The 27,378-nt window shown below is 44.5% G+C and overlaps 1 protein-coding gene and 2 long non-coding RNA genes across 4 annotated transcripts in view; 2 read left to right on the top strand and 1 right to left on the bottom strand.

Annotated features, from left to right (window-relative positions):
- Positions 1–907: 907 nt before the first annotated feature.
- KRBOX1 (KRAB box domain containing 1) overlaps positions 908–27,378 on the top strand; it is a gene marked incomplete at its 5' end in the record, with an annotated part of 52,908 nt that continues 26,437 nt past the window's right edge. Inside the window, one exon of the mRNA XM_032298580.1 lies at positions 908–1,352. Coding sequence (XP_032154471.1) covers positions 908–1,352 — 445 coding nt within the window. The remainder of the gene's footprint in view (positions 1,353–27,378) is intronic.
- Positions 8,540–27,170, bottom strand: LOC116564786. The gene is made up of 3 exons (XR_004275098.1): positions 27,097–27,170; positions 24,673–24,678; positions 8,540–8,558 (listed from the first exon to the last, which is right to left on the bottom strand). It is a non-coding gene; the product is annotated as an uncharacterized LOC116564786 (long non-coding RNA).
- Positions 17,936–26,856, top strand: LOC116564787. Of its 2 annotated transcripts, XR_004275100.1 has the most exons (4): positions 17,936–20,196; positions 20,836–20,952; positions 23,283–23,384; positions 23,775–26,856. It is a non-coding gene; the product is annotated as an uncharacterized LOC116564787 (long non-coding RNA). The 2 variants fall into 2 exon arrangements; XR_004275099.1 differs by having other exon boundaries at positions 17,936–20,952.

Genomic DNA, 27,378 nt, shown 5'->3' with positions numbered 1-27,378 from the left:
TCTCCTGATTGAACTTAAATGGATGAGGACTAGCTTCTTATGGATGAGCTAAGAAAGTGGTTTCTTGAGATGGAAACTACTCCTGGTGAAGATGCTGGGAACACTGTTGAAACGGTAACAAAGAATTTAGAATATTACATAAACTTAGTTAATAAAGCAGCAGTAGAGTTTGAGAGGACGGATTCCAATTTTCAAAAAAAGTTCTACTGTCGGCAAAATGCTATCAAAGAGCATTGCATGCTACAGAGAGAAATCTTTCCTGAAAGGAAGTCAACTGGTGTGGCAACCTTGACTGTCTTATTTTAAGAAATTGCCATAGCCACCCCAGCCCTCAGCAACCACCAACCTCATCAGTCCAGGGTGACGATAGGAATCGCTGAAGGTTCAAATGATTATTAGCATTTTTTAGCAATAAACATTTTTTTAAAAATTAAGGTGTATATATATATATATATTTTAGATATAATGCTTTTGCACACTTAATTGTGTATAGTCTCAACATAACTTTTATATTTCCTGGGAAACAAAGTTCGTGCCACTGACTTTACTGGGGAGGTTTGAAACTCAACCCGCAATGCTTTCGCGGTATGGCTGTAATTGTGACGATGCTGCAAGGAAGAGCAGAGCATGAAGGGAGGTGGGGGTCGGGAAGACCACACTTACTCAGCGGAGGCCTGGAGGACCACAAGACCCAGTCAGTGTGTTGTGTGTGGAGGTGCTAGTGGCAGAAGAGAGGGTGCTGTCAGGGGTTGCAGCAGGGTGGTCCCAAGGTACCAAGAGCATGCCCACCCTGGGGCCAATGAGCCTGCGGAGTTGGAGAAGCGGAGAAGTCTTCACAGGGTGCAGAGCTGGCGGGCTCTGTGCACGTTCGGATTTTGACACATCCGCTGGCACTGAACCCCTCTGATGCCAGCCGGCCCAGCCACGCTTGTGTCCAGGGCCAGCCCACGGGGGCCACGCAGGGCTGCCGGATGGACAGGCAGGGAATACCTTCCTCGGGCGGAGGCTGGCTTGTCCCTGGGGAGTCGGCCCAAGCGACTGCCCTCCTCTCCCTCCCCAGGGGCTGGAGACCTGCAAACCAGCAACCCAGCAACTCAGAGCCAACACCGGGAGCGGGCGGCACGCCCCCTCTTCGCCCCTCAGTTCTGGGATCTGTCACGATGGTGGGCGAGGGGGCCAGATAGGACCAACGACACACGGAGGCGGCCTTCAGCCGGCCAGAGGGGCCCTCGGGAAAGGCGCGGATGCACTTCCGGTCCCGGCGACCGCCGGGAGGCGCAGCGCGGGCTGCGCGTTGCTGACCTCTGGCGGTCGCCCTGCGGGACTTCGCGTCCTGTTTACGTCCGGGCGCGGAGTGTGTCAGTTTGGCGGTAGAGCCATCTGTAAGGGCGAGGGTCCGGGCCGCGGGGAGGACGCGCCAAGAACGCTGCTTTCTTCTTTCCCCATCGCAGCTGTTTCCCACTCGCGTGCTGAGCCCATCACCACCACTCTGCTCACGCCCCTGGGAGTTTTCACAGCGTAAGCCCGGCAAGAGCATCGTTTTGGTTGTCCTGCAGCGTTTTGGGGTACTCCTTTATTGCTAATCTTATTCGCACCTTCCATGGTGGGCAGGACAGCGAACTGAGTTTTTCACACTGGGCCCTAGTGTTGTATTTGACCGGAGCGTAGAAAGTTACCACAAGACAGAAGTATGCCAGATTGCAGGGTCATTTATTATGCCGGCGACCACAGAGGACTCACGTCTCTCCAACCTGTGGTGCCAAAAGGAGTGTGCCATGATTTTTTTATACCCGAAAAACCACCTTGGTAGTGGGGGTGAGGGGCGGGGATGGGGATGAAAAGGCTTCAGACATTCCGAGGGCTAGTGGATTCTGTAAATTACCTCCTGGGCAGAGATGAGGGTGGGGGTCTCCGGACATTCCAAGGGCCAGGGGACTTTTGTCATTCCGTTTGTTACTTAAGTGGTTTACAGAAGTCAAGATAAACATTTGTTTACACATTATCTGGTTAAGGTGGAAATCACAGACCTTAGTTACTTATTACAAGTTACAGGAGCCAGGATGGAACTAGCTTGGGCTGCTTAGTCTGGCAATTGCCGGTAAGCAAAGGCTAGCAATTCTGGCAGTTACTGATAAGAAAAGGTAAGCAGCTTTACATAGTTTTGAAGAACAAACTAGCAGTTCTATTTACAGAGGCCAAGGACAGTAGTTATTGTGAGGAGAATGGGGCAGCCATTTTAACTTATCTAAAAACAGTTTTGCATTTTATAAAATAGTTTTGCTCCGGTTCTGGCTCTAGGCCAGCACAATATCACACTAGTGGGCCTGTGTTCCCGTACGATGTCATGACTTCTGATTCAATAGATGGCCTAGAATTTTGAGCAACTGGATGCTGACTTGAGGATTCTGTTTATCTGCTGTGGTTCCTTTACTGGTGTTCTCCAGTCTGGATGCATCAGATCTCCCCTAAGTCTTGTTTGCCCACTTTTCTAACTCTGGATGGTACTGGCTGTTCCCTCAGTATGTGCCACCTCTTGTTCACTGCCTCACCCCCAGCAGTAAGCAGTACCATCGAAATGGAAATACAGGGGAGAAACTATTTCACTCTGCCTTTAGAGCAGGTAATAATCGTTTCACTTAGGGCTTATTTATGTTTCCTTTTTCTTTCTAGCTTTCCAGGTTCCTTCTGTTTTCCCGGAGGGGAAGGAACCCTCTCCATGGCAGCCTGGGTTCTTGACAGCCTGGTTCAAAGTTCACTATGCTAACTCCTAGCCTGCATCACACATGCCAGGTTGCAGTAAAGCCAGTGTAGGACATAAAAGGCAAACCTGGGTTCTTGTCCCAACTCTGCCAATTCATGGCATGACCCAGAACATTTTGTTTTACCCTTCTGGGCCTTTATTCTGATGTGCCAAAACAGGAGATACTGAATTCGAGGTACTTGCCAGCAGTGAGAAGCTGTTATAAAGGTATTGGGTTGTGCATTCACTAATTTGCCAAGAGATATGAGGGAATATAGTGTGAGAGGGTGGAGGGATAGGGTGGGAATTGGAATGATTGGCGTTGAGCTTCTAGCCAGTGAATGGCTCTATGCTGATCATTCTCATCGCCACGAAGACCATCACCATTCTTATTTTGAGGACTTACCTTGAGCTAACTATGACACTAAATTCACATATTTTGCTGTTTAATGCTTATATCAATCCTTGTGGGTTCTCCCTAAGACCATTCCCACACTCAGAGATTCTGTAGAAGAACTCAAGGGACTCAGAATACAGTTGTAATCATGACTAAGATTGATTACAGCTGGATTGCTGGTCCCCAGCCCCTTGGGATGGTGGGGAGGGCAGCCACATGGGCTGAATTCCCAGGTGCAAGCCAGCCTCTGCCTGAGGAAGAGCCAGTATTCTCTGCCTGTCCATTTGGTGGGATACATAACCAGATCATAAGGGAAAAAGACATAGGTGGAGTCTGGAGGAATCTTATGTGCAGGTTTCTGAGTTCTTTCTCCCTGCCATGAGAGATCACACAAAGCCTACTCCTCCCAGCAATGAAAATGCAGCAACATATGGGCCATGTTTCTACCCAGGGAACCACAGCAATTAGTCAGTGCCCAGGGTTTTTATTGGGGGACTGGTCATGGAGACACCTTCTGCCTAGCATGTACCAAAATTCCAGACTCCTAGAAGGAAACCAGAAGTTCATTATAAATCATGTTTTTACAAATAGTCAAGGTATAATGAACTACTCTCATTGATTAAATGTTGACTGGATGCACTTTGAAAGTGAAGTTCCCAGATACTAGCCAGGGGCCTACCTTGCAAGCAGGCCTTTTTTTGGTCTCAGATTTGCTATGTTAGTGATTTTATGCAGCAACCATATGAAGCAATAATGCCCTCATTTAATAGAGGAGAAAATTGAGATTTCAGGGGCTAGTAACTTGTCTAGAGTTGCACCACTAGCAAGTGATACAGCCAAGAGTCTAATCAGTCTGTTTACCTCAGAACTTGAGCTCTTCATCCACTGCCATAGTGCCAGTCCAGGGCCTTCCTTAAGTCCTTTTTCCTTGTTCTTTCTGCCTGAAATGTTCTTTCCTTAACTTTTTGCATGACTGGTGTGGTTTGGCTGTGTCCCCATCCAAATCTCATCTTGAATTGTACTCCCATAATTCCCACATGTTGTGGGAGGAACCCAGTGGGAGATAATTGAATCATGGGGAAGTTTCCCCCCTACTGTTCTCATGGTAGTAATTCTCACAAGATCTGATGGCTTTGTAAGGGGAAACCCCTTCTGCTTTGTTCTTATTCTCTCATCTGCCACCATGTAAGATGTGCCTTTTGCCTTCTGCCATGATTGTGAGGCCTCCCTAGCTGTGTGAAACTGTGAGTCCATTAAACTCTTTTTCCTTTGTAAATTACCCAGTCTCGGGTATGTCTTTAGCAGCACTGTGAAAACAGACTAGTACAACTGTTTTTTTTTTTTTTATTTATTCATTTCTTTAGAGATAAGATCTCACTACGTTGTCCAGGCTGGCCTCCAACTCTTGGCCTCAGGCAATCTGCCTATCTCAGCCTCCCAAGTAGGTGGGACTGCAGGCATGTGCCATATGTCTTGCTTGGTTTCTTTAAATTATTCATGTCTCAACTCAGATTTCAACTTATAAAAAGGCCATCCCTGACTGCTGTATGTAAAGTAGTCTCTTTTAAAGTTACTTTGTACCATTACCCTATTTTAGTTTCATCAAAACATATATCATTATGTGAAATGATCTAGTGTCTTTGTTTATTCTCTGTAAAGTCAATTTTCGTCTGGGCATAGTGGCTTGCACCTATAATCTTAGCACTTTGGGAGGCTGAGGTAGGTGGATCATCTGAAGTCAGGAGTTTGAGACCAGCCTGGCCAACATGGTGAACCCCATCTCTACTGAAAATACAAAAATTAGCTGGTTGTGGTGGTGCACACCTGTAATCCCAGCTACACAGGAGGCTGCCTCAGCTTTACCTACAGTTGTCTTGGTAAATTCCTTTACCACCTACACCACCAGCCCCAGACAGTTGCTATCTGTGACAATCAGCTTTCCTGAGTCAGTGTGTGGTGGCACCACAGTAAACTCTTTAAAATCAAGGACTATGTCTTGTCCATTGCTGTATCCTCAAGACTTAGCACATTGCCTGGCACATAGTAAATGCTTTATAAATGTTTGTTGAATGGACAAATAATTCTCCAATTCCATCTCTGATTACTGTTTCAGGCATTCAGTCTTATTTTTGAGTTGAGAACACTGGGGCTCAGAGGTGAGAGGAACTCTCCCTTGGGAACACATTTATTAAGTGGTAGAGCCAAACATTTAATACAGCCAGTTTGTTTGTGCCAGCTTTACTGCTAAGTGGGTCAGAGAAACCTAAAATGGGAGAAATTGGAACTAGAGAAACAAGTTGTCCATATGCAGTTCCATAGTTCATATCAATAAGTAATTTAATGCAGGCTTAGCATATACAAGGTAGTATCTTAGTCTTAGGGAGATAAAGATCAATTGGAGTTTTAAATCATCCTTCAAGGATCTCATTGATTAAATGGGATAACCACTTAATATCAAATGTACAAACTAAAGCACTATGAGCCAAATGCCAGTGGATTCTGAGAGCACTGTTGCATTTTGTTGGGGAAAGGGAACAGGGTCAGAAAGGGGTTTATAAAAAATAAGCCATTTGAGTTGGGCTAGTAAGGATATATAGGATCAGGTTGTGAATGGAAAGGTAAGGTATTTCAGGCAAATACTGATGAGGATTTTTTGCTTCTTAGTTCAGCTAAAATCTGAGTTTTTGTCTCATGACCAGGAAAAATTAGGCACATGGACACATTGAAAGGTGAGGAGAGTAGAATTTATTGAAAGGAAGCTCTCAGCAAAAAAAAAAGGGGGTCTTGCCAACAGGCTTCCACCTCACAGATTGAATACCAGGCCCCCCACACAACGGCTGAGGAGGCCAGGCTTCTCCCCACTGCATAAGGTGTGAATTCCTGGTGGCTACACCCCATTGTCCCAGTGCACAGGTAGGCCCTTAGTCTGAGCCACTCCACATTGATTTATTTCTCTTACTGCACATGCATTAAGTGACAGAATTTTTCACCATGGGCATGTTTAGGCAACCCCCTGTACACAATGACCTGAGCAGCATTTGGCTGTCTCATTTCTATCAACTCTATAGAGAAAGGCATCTAAAGAGCTGGTGAGATATGCTTAAAGAAGAAAGTCCAGTTCATCTGATATATCAGTGCAGGTACAACTTAGGCCGGCCTGAAGCCTAGAACTCCAATGAACATGATATCCAGGAAACTGACCTTCAATCCACGTGCACACCAAACCCTCAAGAAAATATTAGGGTTGTTAATAGTTACAGTAGCCCCACCTTGTCTGCAGGGGATACTTTCCAAGATCCCCAGTGGATGCCTAAAACCATGGATAGTACTGAACTCTATATATACTATATATTTTCCTGCATACACACACACACACACACACACACACACACACACACACACACACCCCCATACCCATGATAAAGCTTAACTTATAAATTAGGCACAGTAAGAGATTTACAAAAATAATTCATAATAAAATAGAACTATTTTAACAATATGCTGTAATACAAGTTATGTGGTGAATGTGGTCTGTCTCTAAAAGTACTTTATTGTACTGTACTTGTGTACTGTACTGTATTGTACCCTTCTTGTGATCTGTCAATATGATAACTGTGACAGGTATCAAGTGACTAATGGTCAGGTAGTATATACCGCATGGATATGCTAGACAAAGGGATAATCCACGAGCTGGGTGATGTGAAAGGAAAATAACAACTTGGGACCCAATTCACTATGCCGAAAGGAAAAAGTCAAGCTAAAAGCTGAGTCATGCAAGAAGCTGCCTTTCCTTTTGTTCCTAAGGGGATAGCTACAAATAAAAGGTAAAAATCTCCACAGGTAGCTACTGCATGTTCACCTTATCTTATGTAAGCTGCAGATTTACTTAGAGTGAGATGAATACATAATTAAATATTCCCCTATCTACTTCTTCTCTCTTATAACCTGTGGATTCAGTAATGACCTCTCTTTCCCCTGCAGCCTGCTTTTCCCCTTTAAATATTGAACACTTCAACGTCACCTTTGGAAAAAGACACAGACCTGTCTTCTGGGTGTGTCCTTAACCTTGGCAAAATAAACTTCAGAATTGATTAAGTCCTTTCTCAGATACTTTTGGTTTACAGTGGGATGAAGCAGGATGGTGTGAGATTTCATAACACTACTCAAAACAGTATGCAATTTAAAACTTATGAATTATTTTTGGAATTTTCCATTTAATATTTTCAGACCATGACTGACTGTGGATAACTGAAACCACAGAAAGTGAAATTGCAGATAAGAGGGGACCAATGCATTTGCAAGTGTGAACAATGTGATCTTAATGCCATGGTTTCTAGAGTAGCTTGGATAGTGTAAGTTCCCCCACTCCCTGCAACCCAAGGCAAGGAGAACTTTGTAAAATACTTGGTTGAACTTCCTCTGCATTCCACTGCAATCAAGCAGTATCTTCAGCAATAATGCACCTTCATGGGGAATTTGAGGGCCAGGAAAGCTTGACTTTCCATGAAGAGACTGGAGTAGTATCCTTTGCCCGTGTATGATGTCACCTTCCTGTCGATCACTATCATCCTTGTGACAGTTGTGCAATAGGATCTGGCAAATAGCTGGAAGATGGCTTGGTGCCTATTCCGGGTGTCTTGAATTCATCTGAGGCATGGATCTCATTTGACAGGCAGTGGAGAACTACTGAGGACTTCTGAGCAGAGAATTTGGTGGAAGAGGAAGCACCAAGAATCCATCTCAACCACTTAGGGAGCGTTGTACTGGCAGAACTGTCTAAAGTGACTATTTTGTAACTCTGGGATCTATTTGAATCCTTGCGCTGAGTCAGTTCCTGGTTGGCGGCCACAACACCCAGGTTGGCGGTTTTTTATCAGTCAAAGCTGAGCGAGTTTATCGATCTGGGTGATGCCAGCTGATTCATCAAGTGCAAGGTCTGCAAAATATCTGAAGCACTGGTCTTAGGTTTTACAACAATGATTTTATTCTCAGGAGCAATTTGGGGAGGGTCAGAATCTTGTAGCCTCCAGCTTTGTGACTCCTAAACCATAATTTCTTTTCCCTTCCTTCCTTTCTTCCTTCCTTCCTTCCTTCCTTCCTTCCTTCCTTCCTTCCTTCCTTCCTTCCTTCTTCCTTCCTTTCTTTCTTTCTTTCTTTCTTTTGAGACGGAATCCCACTCTTGTCACCCAGGCTGGAGTGCAACCTCTGCTGCTCAGGTTCAAGCAATTCTCCTGCTTCAGCCTCTCGAATAGCTGCGATTACAGGCACCTGCTACCATGCTTGGCTAATTTTTGTATTTTTAGTAGAGATGGGGTTTCACCATGTTGGCCAGGCTGGTCTCGAAATCCTGACTTCAGGTGATTTGCATGCCTAAGCCTCTCAAAGTGCTAGGATTACAGCCATGAGCCACTGCGCCTGGCCCTAAACCATAATTTCTAATCTTGTGGCTAATTCGATAGTCCTATGAAGGCAGTCTAGTCCCCAGGCAAGAAGGAGGTTTGTTTTGGGAAAGGGCTTTATCATCTTTGTTTTAAACTATAAACTAAGTTTCTTCCAAAGTTAGTTCAGCCCATGCTCAGGAATGAACAAAAACAAGGTTAGAACGAAGATGGAGTTGGTTAGGTCGGATCTGTTTCACTGTATCAGTTATAATTTTGCCATGGCAGTTTTAATCTATTAATAAAATGTTCCATACAGCAGACAAGTTAAACAACTATAAACATTACACACCTAATAATAGACTCTCAAAATACATAAAGCAAAAATTGACAGAATTGATGAGATAAATACATTTTTATGATAATAGTTGGAAACTTATTTACCTCATTTCCAATAATGGATAGATCATTTGGACAGAGGATAAGTAAGAAAATAGAGAATTTGAACAATGCAATAGCCAATTACTTAACATATAAATATAAAACACTGCACCCCAAAACAGCAGAAATCATAGGGAGGCTGAGCTGGGTGAATCACTTGGCACCAGGAGTTTGAGAACAGCCCGGCCAACATGGTGAAACCCTGTCTCTACCAAAAATACAAAATATAGCCGGGCCTGGTGCTGTGTGCCTGTAATCTCAGCTATTAGGGAGACTGAGGCAGGAGAATCGCTTGAGCCCAGGAGGCAGAGGTTGCAGTGAGCCAAAGTCGCACCACTATACTTCAGCATGGGCAACAGAGTGAGACTTTGTCTCAAAAAAAAAAAAAAAAAAAGATTAAGTTTTAACATGAATTTTGGAAGGACAGAGTCAGACCGTAGAATTCTGCCTCTGGCCCCACAACATTCACATCCATCTCACAGGCAAAATACATTCATTCCATTCCAATAGCTCCATAAGTTTTTTTTTTTTTTTATTAAAAAAAATTTTTTTTATAGAGACAGGGTCCCACTATATTGCCCAGGCTGGTCTTGAACTCCTGGCTTCAAGTGGTCCTCCTGCCTTGGCCTCTGCACCAACTCAAGTCTAGAGTCCAGACTCTCATCTAAATCCAATATGAGTGAGACTGCAAGGTGTGATGCATCCTGAGGCAAAATTTCCTCCAGCTGTAAGCCTGTGAAATTGAACAAGTTATGTGCTTTTAAAATACTGTCAAATGAAGATTGATGAAGTTCATACATTTGGAAAGGAAACCTTTATTTCTCATAAAGGATTGCAGCTTACAAGGTGGCCATTCTGACTGGCTGGGAGGCATAGCCTCCACCCAGAAGCCAGAAACAGATACTTTGAGGGAGAGGAAAGGGAATAGGAATTTATGCTGAGCAAGATAGCCAAGTATACATATTCAATAAGCTATAGGAAGTGTGATGAGTAGTTTTGAGGAGGCATGTGCGCATGCACAATTGAGCTTCATGCTTCTCCATGGGACCCATATTCAAAAATGGCAGCATTAGCATGATCTGAAGGTGAAGTTTTTGGTTCTCTGATGTCAAAAGGTGAAGCAGAGGATGTGCTTCACCCTTACTATGCATTTTCCATAGAATGGCCTGAACCACTCCATGGTTGGTGGTTTTTTATCAGCCAAAAAAGGAGTAATGGCATTAGGCAGTTGGTTGATATCAGTGGTGGAAGATTTTGAAAGGTCTGGTTTCTGTTTACTTTTAGGGAAGAAAGCCTAATTGTGGTTAGCAAGGGAGTGGGTATAATGAGGTGAGACTGATTATGGCCAAGAACTCAGTTTTCAAGGTTACTCTGTGATTCTCTTGGCCAAGAGATGGTCCATTCGGTCAGTTGTGGGCCATAGAATTTTATTTTTAGTTTACAATACAATGGTGGGACAAGCATAGGATAAATAGCCCCATTCTGAAAGGGAGAAGTAGGAAAGAAGGAAAGGATAACAGGTCCCAAGTAAGTCCAAAACCCAACAGGGAAAACAACATTAAATCTTAAGACTGGAGAATAATCTTCTTTGACTCTATGTCCCCACTTCTGGACACATTAGGGTGGGGAATGGGTCCCCAAGGCTCCAGGCAGCCTTGCTCCAGAGCTTTGCTGAATGCAGCTCACAAAGTAGCTCTCATGGGTTAGAGTCTTCTGACTGTGATGTTTCTAGATATAGTTGCATGCTGGGGCTCAACCAGTCTAGGATATTGGGGGCAGCCCTGATCCCATATTCACTGGGCACTCCCCTAGTGGGGGCTCTCTGTGGTGGCCCTGCCCCTATGGCACACCTCTGCCTGGGCCCTGAGGCTATCTGGGGCATTTAAAATTTAATGATCTAGCTATGCCCCCATAGCTCTTGCACTCTGTGCATTTGGAGAGTTAGCTCCATGATGCTGCCATGGCTCTCCTTCTGCGACTTCCGGAGGAGCAGGACAAGCAGTACCTGGGCCTGCTTGTGCCATAGCTGGGGCAGCCAAATGGGAGTGTCAGGAACAAAGCCTTGAAATTATTCTTTTCCTGTGGCTCTGCTATTTTGGGCTTGTGATGGGTCGGGACTGAACTGCCAGCCACACAATTGAGTCATAAAGGGAACTCTGGAGCAACAGTTTGGGATATTGGACCTACATAGGAGTCAATAGGCTATATAGGTACCCTACCTTCCTATTGAGGGTACTACCCATAATAGGCATTGTCCTTTTTTGTTGGAGAATATAATATAGAGGTTACAATCACTGTCTACAGATGACAATATACAGGCTAAAATGTTTTATGTGCAAGGCAATCAGTAAAACTTCATGATTTAGAAACAAATCAGGAAAACGTCATGATTCAAAAACAAATCATTGGCTGGGCACGGTGGCTCATGCCTGTAATCCCAGCACTTTGGGAGGCCAAGGTGGGCGGATCACAAAGTCAGGAGTTTGAGACAAGCCTGACTAACATGGTGAAACCCTGTCTCTACTAAAAATACAAAAATTAGCAGGGCATGGTGAACCATGCCTGTAATCCCAGCTACTTAGGAGGCTGAGGCAGAAGAATCGCTTGAACCTGGGAGGCGGAGGTTGCAGTGAGCTGAGATTGCATCACTGCACTCCAGCCCGGGCGACAGAGCAAGACTTGGTTTAGGGAAAAAAAAAAAAAATCATTGTCCTTTTCCACGTCAGCAGCTTACATATTAATCAGTACATCAACAGTTTGAGAAACTAATAATAAAATTTGGGAATTCACAAGATTGTTTACTCTGAAACAGGATTTAGCCATGAATCACAAGACCTTCCCCAGGTGTTTAATTTGGAAGCCTGCCAAATGTGATCTGTAGGTTATCACCATAATCTGAGAATATCTTGATTTCATCTTTGTTCCAGAAGGATATTTTCACTGGGCATAGAAATCTGGGTTGACAGTTCTTTTCTTTCTCAATTTAAAAAGCTTTGTGCCACTTCCATATATGCATGTTTAGGTACACCCTCAGCATTCAGCCAGGTGTTTGACAACTCTGTCCTGGCGTTCACTTTCTGCTTGCACAGACCCTCAGGGTCAGCCAGAGGTGAGATCTTAAAGCTTTCTCATATCTTTCCTGGACATATGCACAGCTCTATGCATATATGTGGACATCTATATTCCTAGATGTTGGAAATAGATGCTTGGTACCACAAAGAAAAATTAGCACTGAAACAAAGGATCTTTTAGCAATGCAATTTTTACTTCCTGGACTGCAGGAAGGGTACCCTCACTAGTCATCATGCCATGAGAGTACAATGAATAGAGGAAAACACACAAATTTATTCCTTACGCATTTGGGGACATCCTTACTGCTGTGTTTGATCTCTGTTGGCTGAAGCCAGACCTCACACTGAACTAAAACCTGATTGGCTAACAACTTAAAACTTTTCTAAACAGGTAAAAGCAATGGAGAGCTGGGACATGCCTGTGAGCATGTCCAGCAAAGATATTTGGTTAAAGTACAAGGATACAGAATGTGTTATGTGCCTTTATGCATGGCATATGTAACAGCTACATAGGATAGGGCTTAACAAAGAGTTATTAGCACATTTGTGATTTATTTATTTATTTATTTAAATAGGAAACTTTAAAAAGGAACTTTTCTGCTTCCCACACTAGGAATATGTCAGAGCCGTTCAAAGCCTCTATGTACATCTCATTCTCCAGGTTTTCCTTTTAAGCTCTTTCATTAGCCTGTGATTTGTTCCAATTTTTTTTTTTTTTTTTTTTGAGATGGAGTTTCGCTCTTGTTACCCAGGCTGGAGTGCAATGGCGCCATCTCGGCTCACCGCAACCTCCGCCTCCTGGGTTCAGGCAATTCTCCTGCCTCAACCTCCTGAGTAGCTGAGATTACAGGCACGCGCCACCATGCCCAGCTAATTTTTTGTAGTTTTAGTAGAGACGGGGTTTCACCATGTTGACCAGGATGGTCTCGATCTCTTGACCTCGTGATCCGCCCGCCTCGGCCTCCCAAAGTGCTGGGATTACAGGCTTGAGCCACCGCGCCCGGCGATTTGTTCCAATTTTTATCCATCACCTTAGGCAGCTGCAAAATGGAACAATTAACACTAAACGTTTTTGACTGACTCCCTCATGAAAAAGCCTTTTGCACTGAGTGAGCTCTAAGTTGGGTCAAATAAAGATAGCCTTGCAAGTGGGATTTTCCAGGGAACCACTAGACAGGTCAAATAATGACAGTTCTCCAGGAATAAGGTTTTGAAGGAACTCCAACCACATCTTCCTCCTTTGGTGGCTGCCAGGTTGCTGATTTTCACTATGATTGTGGGTTGTTGCTGTTCAAGGATACTGCAAAACTGGAGACGGGGGATGGGAATAGGGCAAGTTAAAACACCACAAAACTTGTTGCTTCTACCAAGATTCAGCTGTTTTCTTGAATAAATGATCTCTAGGTTGCTATAAGCCTGAGGTTAACTTCTAGAATCTCCTGAAAAAGTTGATTCTGACAATTCTTTTTTGCTAGTTTTCTAGTCACTTTTTTTTAGAAGAGAAAACTTTTAGAGGTCCTTATTCTGCCATTTTCACTAATGTCACCACCCTGTAAGGTTTTTGGAAAATGTTTTGTGCCAATTTCTGATTCTAGACAAGATGGCATATTCCTACTTCTTGCTAGTCTTTCTTCTTACAACTATGAAACTCTGGAGATTATACGACACAGAAACATAAGAAAATTCTGAAATGTTGAAAGAAGAAAGTGGACTGGCTAGGGACTTTGGGACTTGAGGAACAACATAGCAGTGAGCTCTCTGGGTTTTCTTTTTGCCTCTCATATCTCACAGATGGAGCACTGAGGAAGCCTGCAACCTAGAATGGCCAATAGGCACAAACCAAAAAAATGTTTCAATAGAAGCCTCCTCTTGGGCCAGGCATGGTGGCTCATGCCTGGAGTCTCAGCACATTGGGAGGCTGAGGCGGGTGGGTTACTTGAGATCAGGTGTTCAAGATCAGCCTGGCCAACATGGTGAAAACCCATCTCTACTAAAAATACAAATATTAGCTGGGCATAGTGGCAGGTGCCGATAATCCCAGCTACTCAGGAGGTTGAGGCAGGAGAATCGCTTGAACCCAGGAGGCAGAAGTTGCAGGGAGCCGAGATTGCACCACTGCACTCCAGTCTGGGCAACAAGAGCAAAACCCTGTCTCAAAAAAAAAAAAAAAAAAAGTCCAAGCTAAGGGCTGAGTGGGACACTTGATCTCACAAGTTCCCCATTTGGCCCTCTTCCAAGTGTGCTTTGCTTCTTTTAATAATCCTTTGCCTCTGCTTTAAAACCTGCCTCAGTGTGTCAGTTGAAATCTCTCCTCTGAGAAGACAACGTTTGGGATCAGTGCGGATTCACCAGTTATTGCGGACTCACTGCCAGTAACACTTTCGCAAAGTTCAGGAGTGGGAGAAGGCCCTGACTACAAGAGACATAACCACATAATTAATTTTTCTCTATTTTTTCCCCCTCCTTTGCTTAACCCTGGGAAACTGAACTGTTGCAGTTTGACAGTAGGAAATAAGAGCCAGGGGCGGGAGACTGATACCGTGTGTGTGTGTGTGTGTGTGTGTGTGTGTGTGTGTGCGCGCGTGTTGCCACCCAGCTGTGATAATTGGATTTGAGCAATTACAGATAATGATTATAGTGATCATAAATCATAAATATGAGAGGACAACTCCTAAGGTGGTCTTGGCATGGCCCACATGTCAGAGGTTGGGAGACATTCTGGGATGCTATGAGTTATATAAGAAAGGAACTACTGAACTAATTAGGAATGAATCTGAGCGTATGGTGTGGGTAAGACACAGGAGAGTTGGGAAATAGGTGGAGTGATTGTTGGAGGGACTAGTCATATTGATCGTGTAGCTGTGGAAAGAGAGGAACAACAACCCTGGTTGGTAAGAAGAGAACACCTTAGACTCTGGGTTGTCAGGGGCAGTGATGTAACCGCCCAACAGGTTTGCCTTGCCTGCCGCCTAGACAGAGCTGATTTGTCAAGACATGGTAACTGTAATACAGAAAGGGCAGAGAATTCATGCAGAGCCAGTGTGTGGGAGACTGGAGTTTTTATTATGACTTAAACCAGTCTCCCTGAAAACTCAGGGGTTGGGGTTTTAAAAGATTATTTGGTGGGTAGGGGGTTGGAAAGTGGAACGTCCTGATTGGTCGGGTCAGAGATGAAATCATAGGGAGTTGAAGCTGTCCTCTTGTGTTGAGTCGGTTCCTGGGTGGAGGCCCCAATGCCAGATGAGCCAGTTTACTGATCTGGGTGGTGCCAGCTGATCCACTGAGTGCAGGGTCTGCAAAACACCTCAAGCACTGATCTTAGGTTTTACAAGCGTGATATTATCCCCAGGAACAATTTAGGGAAGTTCAGAATACTCCAGCCTCCAGCTGCATGACTCTTAAACCATAATTTCTAATCTCGTGGCTAATTCGTTAGTCCTGCAAGGGCAGTCTCCTCTCCGGGCAAGAAGGGGGTTTGTTTTGGGAAAGGGCTGTTACCGTCTTTGTTTCAAAGTTAAATTATAAACTAAGTTCCTCCCAAAGTTAGTTTGGCCTCTGCCCAGGAATGAACAATGACAGCTTGGAGGTTAAAAGCAAGAGGGAGTCGGTTAGTTCAGATCTCTTCCACTGTCATAATTTTCTCAGTTATAATTTTTGCAAAGGTGGTTTCAGAAGGAAGGCCCATTAATTTATCTTAGCTACTATCTGCAGGATATCTGGCCGATTTAACCTAGACTTGTGCTATCACTATCAACTTGACCACTGGAAAACAAACAATCTGAATCTTCCCAAAGCCTCACTAAGATACAACATAACAAAGTTAACTTTCTGAAAATTTATATTATTTCCTTTAGCATCATTCTGTTATCACTGGACTGTTTTGTACATTTTTCGCAGACCACCTATTGTTCTAAATTCTCTAGCATGACTGACAGTGGACAATTGTATTGTTTTGGATTTCCTGCTGGTTAGCTTAGGCATGATATGTGCCATTACCAACACCTCTTGCCTCACCTGCATTCAGCCCTATTAACTGACTTCGATCTGGATTGGGAACCTGTCTACCATCCAGTGGGCCTGATTAAACTACAGGGACTTGTAATCTTAGTTACTCTGATTTAATGTTGCCTAAGAGAAATGGAATGGATCCAGTCTAAGCCTTTATCAGTACAATTAATTAGAGTATCTGATGAACTTATGTGGCAGCTTATGCTCCTGAGAATTCTTAACCGTATGTGTGATAGGTTGGGAGGTAGAGTTGTAGGGGAATGACTCTGCCATGGTACCCTGGCAATCTTGCATATATCTACATAGGCCACACAGGCAAAGGCATGAACAGTAACTATTCTAAGTCTTAGCATGTTGTCTTGTGATCCTCCAGAACACAAGAGGATAAGAGGAGCTTTACAAGGTCATCCCTCACTCCCTTCCATGTCTCCTGTAGGAGGCTGTCATGAGACAGTTTTTCATTGCCTCTGAGATTCTGATGAAGCATGAGACTTTGTTCCCCCAGAAGGAAGTAGTGTTACAGTCAACAGTTATAACCTGAGTAGGGTGGGTCCTCCCAGGTCCACAATTGTACCTGCCAACCTATCATACATATGGTTAAGAATTCTCAAGAACATGAGCCACTACATAAGTTCATCACTCAATCCAATGTACGTTGTAGGATACCCCATTTCTGAGGAGCCAGTTTTAGACTGCAGCAGTGCTGCAGTCTAAAATTGGCTCCTCAGAAATGGGGTATCCTACAATGCACATTGCAGTCATCCAGCTCCCTTTTGTTTCATGGCATTCTTTTTAGCATGTAGGACGAGGACCCGGGGAGCTGGCCTATTTGGCTACTCTTCCTTTTGCTGTCTGTGTAAATACATCGTATGAGTCTAAAAATGGCTTATTGTATCTTTTTTTTTTTTGAGATAGAGTCTTGCTCTGTTGTCTAGGCTGGTGTGCAGTGGCATGATTTTGGCTCACATAAGATGTCCTGCTTCTAGTAAGCCCACCTGTAATTTTCCCATGCCAACAACTTCCAATAAGGGAATGCCTGAAGCCATTCCTTTTTTCCACTATGAAGCTTCCCCCACTCTTCTGCCTTTCAGTCTGCTGAATGCAGATGATGAGGGCTGACTCTCTTTTCATATGTAGCAAGTTCTGAATAATTGTCTTTGTTCTCATTTGAGTAGTCTTTTATTTTCACAACTTTTAAAATAATGTAATTTCCTGGCATGTTGTGTGATGTTAGGTAAGCCATTTTCTCTCTTTGGGCCTTACTTTCTTCAATTGAAAAGTTGGTTCAACATTTATTCATTCTTTTATTCTGTAAGCCAAAAATAAAATTCTAAGCCCCCTGACCATCTGAATGGATCTCTCCTCTTGGCCAAGGACATTCCAAAGTTAACCTGAAAAACTGGTTCAGGCCATGATGGGAAAGAGGAGTTGGACATGCCTCATTATGCGCCCCTCCCTTTTGAAATTCAGGCCCAGCTGACCAGCATTAACATCAACACAGACCTTAAGACTGATGGAACAGCCTCTTTAAGTCTCACAGACCATCAGGTAGTGTGATAATGATAAGAAACATTTACAATCTATTCTCTGAAGCCTGCTACAGGCTCCATCTGCATGATAAAACCTTGGTCTCCAAAAGCCCTTATCTTAACTGAGACAGCCCTTTCTGTTGATTCTAACTCTCTAGACAATAAATAACTTAACTCTTGTAAACAATTGCTGCTCAGAAAATCTTTGAATCAGTCTATGCTCTGAAAGCCTCCCTCTTCCAGTTGTCCCACCTGTCCGGACAACCAATGTACATCTTACATGTATGAATTGATGTCTTATGTCTTCCTAAAATGTATAAAACCAAGTAGCCCAACCACGTTGGGCACATGTTCTCAGGATCTCCTGGGGCTGTGACACGGGCCATGGTCACTCATATTTGGCTCAGGATAAATCTCTTCAAATATTTTACAGTTTGACTTTTCGTGGACAATTCTGCAAATATTTCTCAGCAGTTAAAGAAATTACTCCCCAGGAGGTGCTAGACATTAGGTGAATGTTAGACGCACAAAGATGAGAATGCTGAAGATATAACATAAAACACCCGTCTGCTCTGGGAATGCAGAAACTGGTAAAAGGAGAGAGAAATGAGCAGGTGCAGTCGAAGTACCCGCTACTTCCTATCAGCATATAGCTGTCCGCCTGGGGTGCAGCGAGCTGGAGAGGAAGGGGTGCCCTGGAGCGCCCGGGAAGGATTCCTCTCCAGCCACCTCCACCCCTATCCCGGTAGCGGCCCCTGGGATCCTCAGTCTCCAAGAGAACCGGACCGCTCTCCCCTCCCTCCCGGGGCGAGAAAGGAGGACCACAGAGACGCGGCGCCCTCCGCCGTCCTAGAGCAACCGGAGCACCCCGAGCCCCGGCCTTCCGGATGCGGGAGTCTGGCTGGCGCTTAGCGCTGGCAGTCGTGCGTGGGGTGGGCAGCCGTGCGTGGGGTGGCAGCGAGTGGAGTTGGGGGTCTTACCCGGGCGGCTGCAGGGCGCGGGGGTGCAGCGTCAGGCCTGCCCAGGTCCAGAGCACTCCTCCCCGACCCCTGCACCTCCGGCCGGGTCTGGGGGGCGCTCGCTTTCCCGGAGAGCGAGCTGGGCTGTGGCAGCCGCGGCCTTGGTGAGCGCGACACACCTCGGCCCTGCCTTCGAGCTGCTGCCGGTTCAGCTCACGCTGCCCCGGGCGTGCCCGGTGAGTGCGGGGCTGGAGCCTGGAAGCAGGCTCGGCCCTGCCCTGGGTTCTAGGCCCCGAGACGGAGTGTTGCGGCCGCTGGGAAGTGGGGGTACAACCCAGAATGGGGGGCCTCGAGGGACAGGCAGCAGAGCGGAGTCGACACCCCCGGACATGAGCCTCAAGGAGAGCAGACGTGCAACAGCACGGGGTTGAGCCGACTGCTGGGGCAGAGTGCACAGAGTGCTGTAGGGGGATGAATGGCCAGAATTTCAGAGCCAGTTTTACAGAGCTGGTTATGTTTGAACTGGGTATTAGGTTGAAAAGGAATTTGCAGTGCAGGAACAGGAGAGAACTGGATATTCAGGCAAGGGTAGCTGCAGGTGCAAGGGCACAGACCTTACACAGTATGGAGACTGAGACCCTGAGGGAGGCAGTGCTGAGAATTACAGGAACTCTCAATGGCTGGAGGTCAGCACTGTTTGTTTCTCAAGGAAGAGGATGAGAGAAAGGAAAGAACATGCAGGAGCTGAGATTCCTAGAGATGTAGAAAATGGGGACGTGGAGATTGGAGTTTGGGGAAGCGAGGTGGGATGTTTGAGAGCGTGTGTTGTGGATGGGGGAGGGCAGGGAGTAAAGTCACAGCAAGGATCTGCCCTGTGGAGTACAGTCTCCAGGGCAACATGAGTGTTGGGAGGATCCCCTAGCTGCCTCCGTGGCTGGTGGCAGTGACTGGGGAGGACAGAGAAGGAAGAGTCCTACACAGGGACAGCAGGGATAGCAGGAGTGGGGATGGAAGGCAGTATGGCCTAACAGGCAAGAGCCAGAGTCAAACAGTCCTGGGTTCTGTCTCAGTTCTGGAACTTTTGGGGAAGTTAATCCCTCTGAGCCTCAATTTCCATCTGATACCCTCCTTGTAGGCTATGAGACATAAGTAATATATGTCAAGTGCTTGGCACAGGCTTAATAAATGATAGTTGTTATCAAGGGTGGGTGACCTCTGAAGGAGGACACATTGTGGAGAGAGGATGGGACCTAGAGTACAGATGTGGTTTGGGATATAAGGATGAAACTAGAAAACGTTTGCAGACTCTTAAAAAAAAAAGATGATGTTTGCTGAAATAAAGATGAAAAGACATGAGAAAATTGATGGCTGATGCCTTGTCTCTGTACATAGGAGGCAAAAATCTTCTGCTGAGAGAGTACCTGTAGATATTCAGAACCCAGAATCCCCACAGGCATCCCCACAGTACCTTTTGGTGCCCTGTCTCCCCTTCCTCCTGGCCTGGTCCTGGGGTTGTCCTAGGGCATTTAAACACTTCTTGTTTCAGGAGTCAGTGACCTTCGAAGATGTGGCCGTCTACTTCTCTGAGAATGAATGGATCAGCCTGGGCCCTGCTCAGAGAGCCCTGTACAGGGATGTGATGCTGGAGAATTATGGGTCTGTGGCTTCCCTGGGTAAGGGTCTCTCCCTTTGGGCCCTGCCTCCACCCTTCAGAGTTTCCTGGCTTCTTTCTCAAAGGCTCAGGAGTTGTTGATAACCCTCAGCTCAGTGGCAGCTTCAGGCTCTTAGATTTTTAATGACCCAATCTCAGCAGTTGTTGGGAAGTAGGAAGTCCTGGTATCAGTTTGGGCCTTATACAGGATTTCCTTGCCCCAGAGTGAGAGCTGCCCAACCCCTACCCTTGTGTTGTGGGGATAGTGAGAAGAGAGCAGATTCATGGTGCCCCATTGAGCCTTCAGTTCCCTGCCCTCTCGGTTTGCAAGATCCAGCCCAATTCCAAGCATCCTCATGAGGATGTCTGAACTTGAGAGCACTAAGAGGGAGAGGACAGATAAGAATTGAGGACTCAATTCCTCAATGAGTGAAATTATCCATTTGCTGACTCAAACAGTTGTTGAGTCCTCTGTCAACTTCCTAACCTTTGTAAGTCTCCTGGCTCCTCTCCTGTCCTTTACCCTGGAATTCCATTTCTTCTTCCTCTTAGTTATTTTTCATTTTCCCCTCCTGCCCCTGAAGACACTGGCCTGGGAGGAGCCTTGGGATTACTCTGTGTCACACCACTCACTTGCCTGCCCTGTTTCCTTCCCCTTAAGCAGCATTTCCATTTCCCAAACCGGCTCTGATTTCCCAGCTGGAGCGAGGCGAAGCACCCTGGTGCTCGGCTCCTTGGGGAGCTCTGGATGGAGAGGGCCAGAGGGGCATCTCCTCAGGTGAGTGAGGGCACATGTGCCGGTCATCTGACCAGTTTCTTTGTCATGATCATTAAAATGTCATAGATCCGTGTTCTTTTAACCTAGTATTGTAGACACTAGTGGGATTCCTTTTCCGCTGTGTGTTCCCACATTTTCCATCTTCTTGAGTCCTTGTTTTATTCATCCTGGCTCCTCTGCGTGCCATCTTCATTAACCTGTTTTGCCCCTTTCCCATCTCTGCTGGCTATCACGTATCTTTGCCCCCTGAGTTTCCTGTTTACTCTGATCTTTGGTGCCCTTTCTACTTCCTGGCCTGCTTGAGTCTTCCAGCTTGGGTTATAATGGCCATCTTTATCATTAGAAACCAAGAACTCTCAACTCTCAGCCAAATATTTCCTATTCCGCAGGGGAAAGCCCTGGGATTACTTTAGGCCCAACAGGACTTTGTTGCTCTTAGTTTCCTAGTGATAACTGTGTTTCCTGGTTGTGTCCTTGGCCCCATTTCATCTTCCCACAAGGCTCTTCTGTGGACACAGTGAGACTTGCGCCATGCTCCCAGTTTCCTCATTCTCACAGTTCCTTGTTCTGTCTTTTCACATTAGAATGCTCTTGATTGCAGATATTAAAACCCAATTCAATCTGGCTTAAACAAAAAAGAAGAATTTGTTGTTTCATATAACTGGGAAGTCTGAGTGGGCTGCAGGTACAGTTTGATCAGAGTTACAGTCTCTGGTCTGTCTTCATACGTGTTGGCTTTGTCTACAGTCTGGCTCCCCTTTTGGTTGTAAGGTGATTTGTGGTAGCAACAGGACTCTACTGCCTCATACCTAGGGGAAGAAACCAGGCAGGCCTTCCTTAGGCTTTAAAAAATGTGAATCAAGGTCCTAAGTATTCTCTAATGGATTACTTTAAGTCATATGCCAGTTCTGAGTCAATTACTGTGGCAAGAGAACTACTATGCACTGATTGACTTGGTCTGAATTGCCACTCCCTGAATCAGTCTCCTGTGTAGTGAGTGGGATGGGATTAACCTGCTTGGCTTAGCCAAGTCAGAGCCTACCTAGGAATTGGAGTTGGGATACCCAACCACCTACTCTAGCTCCCTACAAAGGACATAGCTACTTTACAGTGGGGAGGAGTGCGATGGGTGTAGGGAGACCACCACAGCATCCTTTGCATTCTCAGTGCTTCCTCTCCTTACCACCTAAGGGAATTTCTCTGCTTTGCTTTGCGTTAGTTAGAAAACCAACAGCTAAGTTGCTCCTTGACCAAATTCTAACTCTCTGACCTGCAGCTGACTTCCTTGGCACATACCTGTCCCTACTCAAAGTCCACTTTTGTCTTATAGAAGTTAATACTCAGAAGATGCATAGTTCCTGGATTTGGCAACAGAAAACTTTGTCATTTGAAGATGTAGAATTGATCTGTTTCTTGGGAGGTTTTGGATGAGGGTTACAAAGAGACAGTTCTAGTGAAAGCAGAAGTAAAGCATATTAGAGTGGATCTCTGTGAACAGTAGTGTGTGTTACTGAGTAAGAAGTGACTTTTGGAAATGGCTGAGTGAGGGTGTGAGTTCATCTTTTATGGATGCTATAGAGAAACCCCATCATTGAATCTTTGTGGAATGAGAAAGCAATAAATGGATAGGAAGGAAGGAAACTAGGAGATTATGTTTTCCCAGAATAGCCTGCCTAGACAGGGAGTCCTCAAGAATAGCTCTCTGCAATTCCATCACATCCTGATTGTTTCCTATGTGAATTTAATTTCATCTCCTAGGGATAGGTGCAGAAAAGGCCTTAGTCTTTTCTATTTCTTCTTGACATTTAAAAATGAGTGATATGTTTTCATATCTTTGGGAACTGATAGAATTGTAGCTTCTCTGTTCTAGTATTTTCTATCCTTTATTATGTATGTATGTATTTATTTTTTGAGGTGGAGTCTCACTCTGTTGCTCAGGCTGGAGTGCAGTGGTGCAGTCTTGGCTCACTGCAACCTCTGCCTTCCAGGTTCAAGAAGTGACTTTCCTGCCTCAGCCTCCTGAGGAGCTGGGACACAGGTGCACACCACCATGCTTGGCTGATGTTTTTTGTGTTTTTAATGGAGATGGGGTTTCACCATGGTGGCCAGGCTAGTCTTGACCTCCTGACCTTAGGTAATCTGCCCACCTTGGCCTCCCACTGCACCCTGCCTATCCTTTATATTCATATACCTTCAAATTTCTGCTTATCTGTGTTACAAGTCTTTTCACCCACCTTTATTCCCTCCCTACCACTTCCATGTCTACTCCTTTCTTGATGGTCCTCACTCCTCTGACTGAGCCAGCCTCATTTGTATCTTGACCCTGGCAGGATATCTATTTCTAAAGCCTGCTGGAATTTCCCATCTTGAGCAGGTGGAAGAGCCATTGAACCTGAAACTGCAAGGAGAGGGTCCAAGCCTACTTTGTCCTGGTAAGTGAGAGGGAAATGAGCATTCTTTTCCCAGTCACACCTTTTCCTATCTTTCCTTTATAAAATGTAAAAATTCATTTTGCTATTATAGTTCTAAACAAATTTGGGGGCCAAATCCCCAAATCAACCAATTAAACCCTAAGCTTCCAACTTTCATTAGGACAAGCTCAATTAAATTAATTAAAAAAGGATGGGTCTTGGGTCTTAGGCTTAAACTGAACAGATGGCCTGTCCATTTGGCTGCTATGATCACCCAATATTTTTAATGTAGATGCTGTATTTTACTCATTGCATTAGTTGCTAGGGGTAAAATAGTCAAGTCATTTATGGTCCTTATCCTGGAAGGACTCACATTCTAATGTGACATAATACATAAATGTATAATTACAGAAAAATGATGAAGCTGTAACAGAATGTGAATCAGATACTATGAGAACAAAGAGGAGGGAGTCTTTGCCCAGTTCTGCCTGGAGTAGTTTGAGAAAGCACTTTTCATGGTTTCATGGTGAACTTGGTGATTGGATTGAAAGAGAAGACTATACTATACTTTAGTGTTGAAAAGTGTGAGGAAGCTCATTCTTGCTACTGTCCACGTGTGTGACAAGCCCAGGTTCCCAGGTATACCACTAAGGATTACTTATTTCTGAACAGGTCCTCTGCCCTATGTCCTGGCCTGTTCTTCTCATGTTATAAACTGTACTCAGCTACCTAGGAGGAATTCTGACTTGTTTGCCTTAGATTCAATTCACCTGTTTTCTGAGAGCCTACCCTGGGACTTGGTTTGGTGCTTGGAATCATAGCCCTCGGATTCTATCTAGTTGCTGTCTTTTGCTTTTGGTTTCTGTGTGTTAGCCTTGTTTTTGCCATTTTCAGCTAGGACAGGCCACTGAGACATGGGTGGCACTTAGAGAGAAGTGGACATATTAATACTACTTGGCGACCTTAGTTGCACTGTCATGGATAATGATGACATTTGTAGCTCTGATTTCTTTTTTCAGAGGGCGTGTGGAAGAGGAAGAAAGATTTTATTCTGAAGGGGGAAATTCTTGAGGAAGCACAGGACCTCATGGTCCCATCAAGTGGACCCAGGTGGTGTGGATCCCGGGAATTATGGTTTGGGAAAACCTGTAAAGGGAAAAGCAGGTTAGGGAGATGGCCTGGTTACCTCAATGGGGGAAGTATGGAAAATTCAACAAATGATATTATAGAAGTGATTGTCAAGGATGAGAAGATCTCAGTAGAAGAGAGTTCAGAGAATACTATCAATAAACTCATTGGTATATATCACACAATTCTAAATGAGCAAACATTCTATATATGTGAAGAATGCAGCAAGTGTTTTGATCAAATTGAGGACTTTGATCAACACCAGAGAACTCATAATGGAGAGAAGGTCTATGAATGTAAGGAATGTGGGAAGGCTTTCAGTTTTTGATCACATTGCGTTGCATATCAGAGAATTCACAGTGGGGTGAAACCCTATAAATGTCAAGAATGTGCTAAGGCCTTTGTTTGGAAGTCACCAGAGAATACATACTGGAGAGAAACCCTTTGAATGTAAGGAATGTGGGAAGGGCTTTAGTCAGAACACAAACCTTACACAACATCAACGGATCCATACTGGGGAGAAACCATACACATGCAAGGAATGTGGGAAAAGTTTTACTCGAAACCCAGCACATCTTCGACATCAGAGGATGCACATTGGGGAGAAGCCTTATGAATGTAAGGACTGTGGGAAAGGCTTCATGTGGAACTCAGATCTTGCTCAGCACCAGAGGGTCCACACTGGTGACAAGCCTCATAAATGTACTGACTGTGGGAAAACCTTCTTTTGCAAGGCACACCTTATTCAACATCAAAGAATCCATACTGGGGAAAGACCCTACAAATGTAATGACTGTGGGAAGGCCTTCAGTCAGAATTTTGACTTAATTAAGCACCAGAGGCGCCATGCTAGCGACAAACTGTATAACTGTCAGATCTCTCACCTTCTTGAACATGAGTGAGTGCATAATGGTGATGATACTTGTTTATAAATCTTATGCTACAGGAACCCCAGAGACAAAATGAGATGACCGTTCACAATTTGCTGTAACCCTTAACTTTAATAGCCGGTATTATCTTGCCCTTTTGAACATATATCATGTACTCTAGCCAGATTGGTCCCTCTGTTCTGTGATGTTTGTACAAGGCATCATTTAGTTGGGCAGCTACTCTTATCAGGTGCTAACCACTATACATACATTGATTAATTTGTATAACAATCCTGTTAAGGTAGGTGCTCTTCTCCCCATTTTATAAATGAGAAATCTGAATTGAAAGAGGTTATAAAACTCATTCAGGGTTTCTCAGTAAGTTATAGATTTGAAATTGGAGCCAGGCCTATCTGACTGCAGAGTTCGTACTGGTCTTTACTTAGTTGTACATATTTATGCCTCTGCCCGTTATTATTTGCTCATTTTCCTGTGCTTTTAGTTTCCCTTCATCACTTAGATCCAGCTCCTTCAGCTAAGCAGATCTGTCTTCCTCAGCACCACCCAAGTTAGTATTTAATTATGTGTCATCTATATTTTTCTAATAGTCTCATGTCTCAGTCTTAATCTCAGCTAAATGACTCTTTGAGGACCAACACTGCATTTCTTTGATATTTTTCAAATTCTCAAACATTTATCTTTGACTAAATGTAACATGCACATAATAAAAAAAGAATTGAAATAGTTGAAAAGGGTGTTCAGTGAAAAGTAAATTTCCTTGTCATTCATGTCTCAATTCTCCACAGGGGCAATCACTGCTAATGGTTGTGTATGGCTGTAGATATTTTTTGTATACAAGTGTTTATTAGTACTGCTTTTCATAAGTCTGCCTCGCTGAAAACCTTATTTGATGGAGGCAACATTGCAGTTACATTGTCAACTCTAGGACCTTTTCTTCAGAAGTTGCTGTGAGGTCACCAAAGTAATTTAGGGCAACAGCAGAGGGTAGTCCAGGTCTTGAGAAAACTGATTGCCCTTGTTTCATGAGACACCATTCTGGGATTGGGAATATGTAAACTCAACTGGAGATTTTTTTCATAAAAATTTATATAGTTTGGCTTGTGTCAATCAGCTTATCCCATCCCTGGCCACAGAGCCACTGTGATATGAGGAGATACTGGGCCTTCTGGAAAAGAAAGACTTTTCTTTGAGAGCTACCAGAGGAGATATTATCTGTCCTCTGTGTGGCACATAGGAAAATGTGAGGCCTAGAACTACAGCAACTTTTTTTTTCTACTAAGAGGGGAGATTCTAGAGCTTCCAGGTGCTACCATGTGGAGCCTGAGGCTAAAACCAATACCAAAGAAGACAGTGGCAAAATAGAGAGAAACTAGATCCTTGGTGACATCTTTTGAGCCGCTAGACCAAGCCTTACCTGAAGCAGACATACCTCAGAACTTTTCAGCTATGTGAGCCAATAAACATCTTTTGTCAAATGAGTTAGAGTTGAGTTTTCTGTTATTTTCAACTTAGCCACACAACTACAGTCTTACGTTTGAAAGCACTGTTTTCTCATACAGCTCCTCAGTGTCACCTTTTCCTCTTGCTTAGTAGTTTCATAAGCTCTTCATTTTTATCTCATCTTGGTTGCTTGGAAGTTGAGCATCTAAATAGGGGGCTCTCATGACCTAAGGTTAATTTCATGCATACTACCTAATTGATGTTTTAAGTTATACTATTAATGCAGGATTTCTTGCTCCTTAGTTCAGCTAAAATCTGGGTTCTTGTTTCATGACCAGGAAAAATTAGGTGCAGGGTCACATTGAAAATTGAGGAGAGCAGAATTTATTAAAGCAAAAAGGAAAACTCAACAAAAAGAGGGGTCTTGTATGCAGGCTTTCCATCCCACTAAATTGAATACCAGGCCACCACACATGAGCTGAAGAGCCCAGTCTTCTCCCCCTGCATAAGGCATGAATTCCTGGTGGCTCCACCCCATTCTCCCAGTGAACAGGCAG

The sequence above is a fragment of the Sapajus apella genome, unplaced genomic scaffold, assembly GCF_009761245.1.
Source record: "Sapajus apella isolate SASKATOON/1434 unplaced genomic scaffold, GSC_monkey_1.0 scaffold38, whole genome shotgun sequence".
Lineage (NCBI taxonomy): Eukaryota > Metazoa > Chordata > Mammalia > Primates > Cebidae > Sapajus > Sapajus apella.
This window is presented reverse-complemented; position numbering and strand designations above follow the sequence as displayed.